The sequence below is a fragment of the Oncorhynchus tshawytscha genome, linkage group LG11 (assembly GCF_018296145.1).
Source record: "Oncorhynchus tshawytscha isolate Ot180627B linkage group LG11, Otsh_v2.0, whole genome shotgun sequence".
In the NCBI taxonomy this organism is placed as follows: domain Eukaryota; kingdom Metazoa; phylum Chordata; class Actinopteri; order Salmoniformes; family Salmonidae; genus Oncorhynchus; species Oncorhynchus tshawytscha.
The window spans coordinates 35,597,384-35,606,854 of record NC_056439.1 but is presented as its reverse complement, the minus strand read 5'-3'; the positions used below and the strand labels follow the sequence as shown (position 1 = coordinate 35,606,854).

General features: G+C 43.8%; 1 protein-coding gene across 1 annotated transcript; it reads left to right on the top strand.

Moving 5' to 3' along the window:
- The first annotated feature begins 1,150 nt into the window (after positions 1 to 1,150).
- On the top strand, positions 1,151 to 1,854 carry LOC112262175 (coiled-coil domain-containing protein 28B-like). The gene is made up of 3 exons (XM_042330427.1): positions 1,151 to 1,166; positions 1,259 to 1,453; positions 1,616 to 1,854. Exons 1-3 carry the CDS (start codon positions 1,151 to 1,153, stop codon positions 1,852 to 1,854), a joined length of 450 nt encoding a protein of 149 aa, XP_042186361.1.
- The last annotated feature ends 7,617 nt before the right edge of the window (positions 1,855 to 9,471 follow it).

Genomic DNA, 9,471 nt, shown 5'->3' with positions numbered 1-9,471 from the left:
GGGTATTGTGTGTAGATTGATGAGGGGGAAAAACGGTTTGATCAAATTTAGAATAAGGCTGTAAATTAACAAAATGTGGAAAAAGTCAAGGGGTCTGAATACTTTCTGAATGCACTGTATGTAAAATCATTACACCTGCATGATTGTCCACAGGTTTTCAGCTACAGAAGTTGATAGACTTGTTTGCAATGTGTTGTCAGACCAATTACAAGGAAATTATGCATTCTAAAAATACCTCTCAGTGGAACTGTTTGCACAAGCCTGTTGTACAGGGACAGGCATTCTAAATCCTCCCCATTGGACGTTTTTCACACAAGCATATATTATTACCTGGATGCGTGAGCTTGTTCACCTTGAAAATGTACAAAGCTAGTCAAAATGCTGAATATGTGAGAATATAGCTAAAGCTCAGGTGGGGGTATTAGGTCATGTACTTTCACCCTGGCAGCCATCCAGCCATGAACCTCCTGCAGTTAACCCCTGTGTTGGTTTCCAGAGGATTGTGTGTCAGTGATACAAGAGGCTACTTTAATGTAGCAGCCTACATTGACTGGCAGAATTCAAGATACAGCAAGTATTACCTTTTAAAATGAGATAATTACATTGAGTTGACATTCAGCAGGTCTACCAAGTCAAATGTCTGTTGGCTGGTGGTTCACTCATTACTTTTGGCCTCTTAGGTCTGATTTTCCGTTTTCCTAGCTTAAAATCCATAGAGAAACTGTTATGATTGTACTTTACATGCATTTCCTTAGCTCACACCATGTTCATCCTCCAATCCCTCTCCAGTCTTGTCAGGGATGGGAAGCGCTAGATCCTGACTTCCTACCTTTGTTGTTGTTACAGGACGTCCTGAAGCTTTTGCAGGGGCCACTCATCTTATCCAGAGGGCTTCACACTGACAAGCCATGGAGGACAATCGCAATAAGTGGAGCCCCAAAGTGTTTCTCCTCCAGCCCCCTCCTCCCCTGGTAAACCCCCGCAAGCTCTGTCCTCCCCTCCAGCCACATTTTCCCTTAGCCTCCCCCAACCCCCTCTCCCCAAAAAACAGAGGCAAGCTCAAGAGGTCCATCAGAGTAGCAGGACTGTCAAATATGTGGTCATAGCAGCTACATAGCAGCTACACCAAACAAGTTTTGGAACAGTCACAATGTCTAATTTTACAGGTCAGTCAAATGGAGGTTGTATAAATGTTGTATTAGGGTACAGGTTTGACCAGCTTAATGTTTGCTATACTCCTGTTTTCTGTTGATTCCAGTTGTCTGGCTTCTTTTCACCAGGCCCAATAACGAGAAGGCCATGACTCCCCAGCCAGCAGGGCCCACCAGTAAGTTGGCCCAGTACCCTACACTGCAGCACTCCTTCTTTACGGACATCTCTGATGTGAGAGAGATGGAGGGAGGCCTCCTCAACCTGCTCAATGACTTCCACTCCATAAAATTGCAGGCTTTTGGTAAGATAACCATGGACATCCCTGTGAATACTGAGACCCAGTTATTCAGTGGAAATGTGGCCATTTGTTTTACATTATACCATAGTGCAATGGTTACATAGGAAGTTCTGTATTTTATACAGGTATGTAAAGGTGTGAATAACCTTTGCTGTGTCGTCTCAGGGAAGGTGTGCTCCTTTGAGCACATGCGTGAGATACAAGAGAAGCTTGCATGGCTACATTTCAGTCTGGACAGTCATGTGGAGGAGATGTTAGAGGACCAGCGGAAGTGTACCTCTGACCACAACCTGGAGCACCTGCTCTGCAACATAAGCACCACTGCAGTACACAGCTCACCACATTTCTGTCCTTACCCAGATCATAGTCATGTTGAACCACACTGTAGTCAAGGGGACTGCTAAAAGAGAGAGAGAATAGACACAGAGAGCATGGACTCCTGAGTTCTTCTTCCAAAATATAGAATTAGAGTTGAACAAATGTAGATAAACTTGATTTTTTTTGCAAGGACTTATACAGGAAACTAACCTCAATATCAAAACCTTCATTCCAATCCACATTTCCGTATATAAAACCTTGATTTTGGACAAAATTACCTGAATAGATTATTACTACCAAGAACTATCAAGAAAAAACACAACATTTGCAGAAACACAGCGGAACCTGGAAATACCATCCAACACAAAATTGAGTGAGTAGTGTTCAGTCTGAACCTACTTACAGAAGCCAAAAAGAAAAAGACAATAATCTCTATAATTTTGTTATATAAAGCTTAATAAATAATACTACTAAACTACCAAGCTGCTAGGAAATAATCTGACTGAAATTAGCACTGAAGTGTGAAGTGAGAGGTGTGAAAACTCTTGAGCCTAACAATGGCAGGAGAGTTTCACAGACTCCTCCATCTGTGCAGAGAATATATCCTCCACAGAATCCCCAAAATACAACAGCCACAGGACAACTTTGTTTGGATACTGAAAAGATAGCTAGCTAATGACCCCCCTTTCCATGTGGAAAAGACAGACAGAGACTTGCTAGCAGCTGGGATTTTCTACAAGGAATCTGCCTCCTGAAAAAAGCTTCTCCCAAGTGGGTGTGACACCTACACCCGTTGCCTGCTGCACTGCTGCTTGGATGCCACCTGTTTATCTGTTCACCATCTACCCTGGCCTGTCTCCCCTGTCTGGTATAGGTACCCCCGTCACTATCCCCCATCTCTTCTGAGATTTTGCTCACCTCCAGCACACACGCACTGTTGAAGCGAGTGACTCTGAACTTACAATGGCTAGCCCCAAGTTCTTATATTTTTCGCTTGTGCCTTATGCTATTTGCCTCATGACTCCTGCGTGCTTTGTTGACTAACTTGCTTGTTTACCCAACCGTGGGACAGTCTATGTTTTGTTCCCACACTCGAGACTCTGACTCTCTATTGGTTACACAGACTCTTGGCCTCCCATTCTATTTTAACCACCTCTCGCCGGCTTTGTATTCATATTACCTGATGAAATTGCTGTACAATATGATCTTGTTGCCATCTAATGCACATTCAAATGTTATAAATTAACTCTCTCTCGCTCTCCCTGTCCTCTGTCGTGCCCTAATTGTATTACTGCTGATTATATCTGGAAATGTGCATATACACCCTGGCCCGTCTACTGTTGCTCACCCCAATTCTGATTTGTGCTCTGATATCTGCTTCACTGACTTCTGCTCTCGTAAAAGCCTGGGTTTTCTGCACGTTGACACTAGAAGCTTATTACCTAAAATGGATCAATGGACAGTGTGGGTTCACAGCTCCAATCCAGATGTGTTGGTCATTACTGAGATGTGGTTAAGAAAGAGTGTTTTGAACACTGATTTGAACCTTTCTGGTTCTAACCTTTTTCGGCAAGACAGATCTTCCAAAGGCGGTGGAGTGGCAATCTTTACCAAGGAACACCTTCAGTGCTCGGTTATCTCCACCAAGTCTGTCCCCAAACCATTAGATTTTCTGGTTTTACGCATCAAACTTTCAAATAACTCTTTGTTGACTGTTGCTGGGTGGTATCGGCCACCATCAGCACCGGCCTGTACCCTAAGCTCTCTCCTGGCCCCTTACACTAAGTCTGAATGTGTCCTGTTAGGTGACCTAAACTGGGACATGCTTAAACCACCTGACCAAGTCCTAAAGCAATGGGACTCCTGTCACGAACCGGCTCAAAGCCCGTAACAAAGGGAGACAACGTGGAGATAAGGAGTAACAAAATATATATTTATTAACTAAAGCAACTAAGGAAAATATACAATGGTGTGTGTAATCAGTAATCAGTAGTATAAGTGAGTGTTTTGCATGCATGAATGTGATAATGCAGGGTGTTGAAAGGTGCCAAAGCAAACAAACAAAAGGCCACCAAGAACCACAACACAATCTACAAAGGCGTCTGCATGGAGAGAGTCTCCCCCATGAATGTGGAAGAGGTGTATTTATCCTGGGAGACACCTGGCCCAGGTGTTTCCCATGAAGCTGACGACCCTCCCAACTCTGCCCACCGGCATCCTAATAAGGAAACAAGAACAAAGACATAATACGGCAGACAGAGTGGGAGGGTCGTCACACTCCCTAAATATTTCTCAGATTATTACCAATCCCGAAAGGTATGACTCCAAACACCCAGAAAAGGCTACTCTCCTTAATGTTATCCTTACATATAATCCTGATAGGTATCAGTCTGGTGTTTTCTGTGATGACCTTCGTGATCACTGTTTTACAGCCTGTGTTCGTAATGGCTGCTCAGTGAAACGACCTGTCCTGACTTGTCATAGACTCTTGCTAAAAAACTTTAACGAGTAAGCCTTCCTTCATGATCTGGCTGCTGTAAATTGGTATAGAATCAGCTTGATCCCCTCTGTTGCTTGGACCTTCTTTTTATATTTTCAGTAGTATTGTTAACAAATACGCGGCCATAAAGAAAATCAGAATTAAAAACAGGTTCAGCCCCTGGTTCGACCGTGATCGTTACTCCACCTCGAAAATTCCATTTGGCAAATCGCTCGGCACACGCATACTCAGGCTGACTGGCTCTCGTTCAGGCAAATTAGAAATAAGTGCAGTCTGGCTATCCGGAAGGCCAAAGTTACTTTAAGGAGCAGTTCTCGCTCTGTGGGTCTAACCCCAAGAAATTCTAGAAAACGGTTAAAAACCTGGAGAATAAACCCTCCTCCTCACAGCTGCCTATGTCCCTTAATGTTGATGATGTGGTTGTTACTGACAAGGAGCACATGGCTGAGCTCTTTAACCACCACTTCATTAAGTCAGGATTCCTATTTGACTCTGACATGCCTCCTTGTCCGTCCAATATTTCCTCATCTCCCACCCCTTCTAATGCGACTATCCCCAATGCTCCTCCCTCTTTTCCCCCTGCCCGCTACAAAGTTTGTCCCTGCAGGCAGTCACTGAGTCCAAGGTGCTAAAGGAGCTCCTTAAACTTGACCCCCAAATATTATTTGGTTCAGAAGGTTTAGACCCTTTCTTCTTTAAGATTGCGGCCCCTATCATCGCCAATGTCACGTTCTGACCTTAGTTCTTTTGTTTTGTCTTTGTTTATATGGTCAGGGCGTGAGTTGGGGTGGGCAGTCTATGTTTGTTTTTCTATGTTTGGTTTCTGTGTTCGGCCTAGTATGGTTCTCAATCAGAGGCAGTTGTCTCTGATTGAGAATCATACTTAGGTAGCCTTATTCCACCTGTGTTTTCGTGGGTGTTTGTCTTCCGTGTCAGTGTTTGTCGCCACACGGAACTGTTTCGTTGATGCACGTTATTTTGTTTTGTTCCAGTGTTCTGTTGTTTTTTTGTATTAAACATAATGGACACTTACCACGCTGCATTTTGGTCCGATCCTTACTCCTCCTCCTCCTCAGAAGAGGACGATATCCGTTACAGCCAAGCCTATCTCTAACCCTTTTAACCTGTCTCTCCTCTTTGGGGAGGTTCCCATTGATTGGAAGGCAGCCACGGTGTGTCCTTTATTTAAATGGAGAGATCAAGCTGATCCTAACTATTTATGGACAATTTCTATTTTGCCCTGTTTATCAAAAGTGTTGAAAAAACTTGTCAATAATCAACTGACTGGCTTTCTTGATGTCTATAGTATTCTCTCGGGTATGCAATCTGGTTTCCGCTCAGGTTATGGATGTGTCACTGCAACCTTAAAGGTTCTAAATTATGTCACCATTGCCCTTGATTCTAAGCAATATTGTGCTGCTATTTTTATTGACTTGGCCAAAGCTTTTGATACGGTAGACCATTCCATTCCTGTGGGCCAGCTAAGGAGTATTGGTGTCTTGGAGGGGTCTTTGGCCTGGTTTGCTAACTACCTCTCTCAGTTTATAAAGTCAGAACATCTGCTGTCTTAGCCACTGCTTGTCATCAAGGGAGTACCCCACGGTTCGATCCTAGGCCCCACTCCCTTCTCAAATTACATGAACATCATAGCTGAAAGCCGTAGGAAGCTCTCTCATCCATTTGTATGCAGATGATACAGTCTTTTACTCAGCTGGCCCCTCTCCAGATTTTGTGCTAAATGCTCTACAACAAAGATTTCTTAGTGTCCAACAAGCTCTCTCTGCCCTTAACCTTGTTCTGTACAGCTTCAAAACATAGGTCATGTGGTTTGGTAAGAAGAATGCCCCTCTCCCCACCGGTGTGATTACTACCTCTGAGGGTTTAGAGATTGAGGTATTCACCTCATACAAGTACTTGGGAGTATGGCTAGATGGTACACTGTCCTTCTTTCAGCACATCAAATCAAATAAAATGTATTTATATAGCCCTTCGTACATCAGCTGATATCTCAAAGTGCTGTACAGAAACCCAGCCTAAAACCCCAAACAGCAAGCAATGCAGGTGTAGAAGCACGGTGGCTAGGAAAAACTCCCTAGAAAGGCCAAAACATAGGAAGAAACCTAGAGAGGAACCAGGTTATGTGGGGTGGCCAGTCTTCTTCTGGCTGTGCCGGGTGGAGATTATAACAGAACATGGCCTAGATGTTCAAATGTTCATAAATGACCAGCATGGTCAAATAATAATAATCACAGGCAGAACAGTTGAAACTGGAGCAGCAGCACGGCCAGGTGGTCTGGGGACAGCAAGGAGTCATCATGTCAGGTAGTCCTGAGGCATGGTCTTAGGGCTCAGGTCCTCCGAGAGAGAGAAAGAAAGAGAGAAAGAGAGAATTAGAGAGAGCATACTTAAATTCACACAGGACACCGGATAGGACAGGAGAAGTACTCCAGATATAACAAACTGACCCTAGCCCCCCGACACATAAATTACTGCAGCATAAATACTGGAGGCTGAGACAGGAGGGGTCAGGAGACACTGTGGCCCCATCCGATGACACCCCCGGACAGGGCCAAACAGGAAGGATATAACCCCACCCACTTTGCCAAAGCACAGCCCCCACACCACTAGAGGGATATCTTCAACCAGCAATTTACCATCCTGAGACAAGGCCGAGTATAGCCCACAAAGATCTCCGCCACGGCACAACCCAAGGGGGTGGTTCCCAAACTTTTTATAATCCCGTACCCCTTCAAACATTCAACCTCCAGCTGCATACCCCTCTAGCACCAGGGTCAGCGTACTCTCAAATGTTGTTTTTTGTAAGCTTGCCATACACATACTATACGATACATTTATTAAACATAAGAATGAGTGGGAGTTTTTGTCACAACCCAGGTCGTGGGAAGTGACAAAGAGCTCTGATAGGACCAGGGCACAAATAATAATATTATAATAATCAATCATTTTGCTCTTTATTTAACCATCTTACATATAAAACCTTATTTGTTCATCGAAAATAATTGTGAATAACTCAATAATGAGAAGGGTGTGCTTGAAGGGATGCACATAACTCTGCAATGGTGTGTTGTATTGGAGAGAGTCTCAGTCTTAAATCATTTTCCACACATAATCTGTGCCTGTATTTAATTTTCATGCTAGTGAGGGCCGAGAATCCACTCTCACATAGGTACCTGGTTGCAAAGGGCATCAGTGTCCTAACAGCATGATTTGCCAAGGCAGGATACTCCAGAAATCTGGCAGTAGCTTCTGATTAAATGACATTTTCACAGAACCGCTTGTTGCAATTTGATGAGGCTCTCTTGTTCAGATATTGGTAAGTGGACTGAAAGGGATAACGAATCCAGTTGTTTGTGTCGTCCATTTCGGGAAAGTACCTGCGTAATTGCGCACCCAACTCACTCAGGTGCTTCTTTATATCACATTTGACATTGTCCGTACGCTTGAGTTCATTTGCACACAAAAAAAATCATACAATGATGGAAAGACCTGTGTGTTGTCCCTGTTAATGCAGACAGAGAAGAGCACCAAACTTCTTCTCCTTGATAACCAGCGCACTTCTGTATGTAGTAAAAGCGTTACATGTTCATTGCTCATATCATTGCATATTGCAGAAAATATATGAGAGTTCAGGGGCCTTGCTTTAACAAAGTTAACCATTTTCACTGTTGTGTCCAAAACTTCTTTCAAGCTGTCAAGCATTCCCTTGGAAGCAAAAGCCTGTTGATGGATGCTGCAGTGTACCCACGTGAAGTTCGTTACCACTCCACTATGTCTCCCTGTCATGGCTTTTGCGCCATCAGTACAGATACTAACATGAGCAGCAGCTACATTTTGCTACATACGGACCGTTATTGGAATTCCTGCCAGAAAGTAACGGTTAATGTGATTGGATGTTAATTATTTGACTAGGCTTCCTGTATTTGGCATTGTGTTGTTATTTCACTGAACACTAGATGGTTTCATTTTATTTTTGGCAGTGAAACGAGGCTACTCAGGCAAGAAAGAAATCTCACCCAAATGTATAGCCCAGTTGGAAAATAGAAATGGACTGTTTGAAAATGTAAAAAAATTAAATATATATACAGTGAGGGAAAAAAGCATTCGATCCCCTGCTGATTTTGTACGTTTGCCCACTGACAAAGAAATGATCAGTCTATAATTTTAATGGTAGGTTTATTTGAACAGTGAGAGACAGAATAACAACAAAAAAATCCAGAGAAACGCATGTCAAAAATGTTATAAATTGATTTGCATTTTAATGAGGGAAATAAGTATTTGACCCCTCTGCAAAACATGACTTAGTACTTGGTGGCAAAACCCTTGTTGGCAATCACAGAGGTCAGACGTTTCTTGTAGTTGGCCACCAGGTTTGCACACATCTCAGGAGGGATTTTGTCCCACTCCTCTTTGCAGATCTTCTCCAAGTCATTAAGGTTTCGAGGCTGACGTTTGGCAACTCGAACCTTCAGCTCCCTCCACAGATTTTCTATGGGATTAAGGTCTGGAGACTGGCTAGGCCACTCCAGGACCTTAATGTGCATCTTCTTGAGCCACACCTTTGTTGCTTTGGCCGTGTGTTTTGGGTCATTGTCATGCTGGAATACCCATCGACAATGCATTTTCAATGCCCTGGCTGAGGGAAGGAGATTCTCACCGAAGATTTGACGGTACATGGCCCCGTCCATCGTCCCTTTGATGCGGTGAAGTTGTCCTGTCCCCTTAGCAGAAAAACACCCCCAAAGCATAATGTTTTCACCTCCATGTTTGACGGTGGGGATGGTGTCCTTGGGGTCATAGGCAGCATTCCTCCTCCTCCAAACATGGCGAGTTGAATTGATGCCAAAGAGCTCCATTTTGGTCTCTTCTGACCACAACACTTTCACCCAGTTGTCCTCTGAATCATTCAGATGTTCATTGGCAAACTTCAGGCGGGCATGTATATGTGCTTCTTGAGCAGGGGGACCTTGCGGGCACTGCAGAATTTCAGTCCTTCACGGCATGGTGTGTTACCAATTGTTTTCTTGGTGACTATGGTCCCAGCTGCCTTGAGATCATTGACAAGATCCGCCCGTGTAGTTCTGGGCTGATTCCTCACCGTTCTCATGATCATTGCAACTCCACGAGGTGAGATCTTGCATGGAGCGCCAGGCCGAGGGAGTTTGACAGTTCTTTTGTGTTTCTT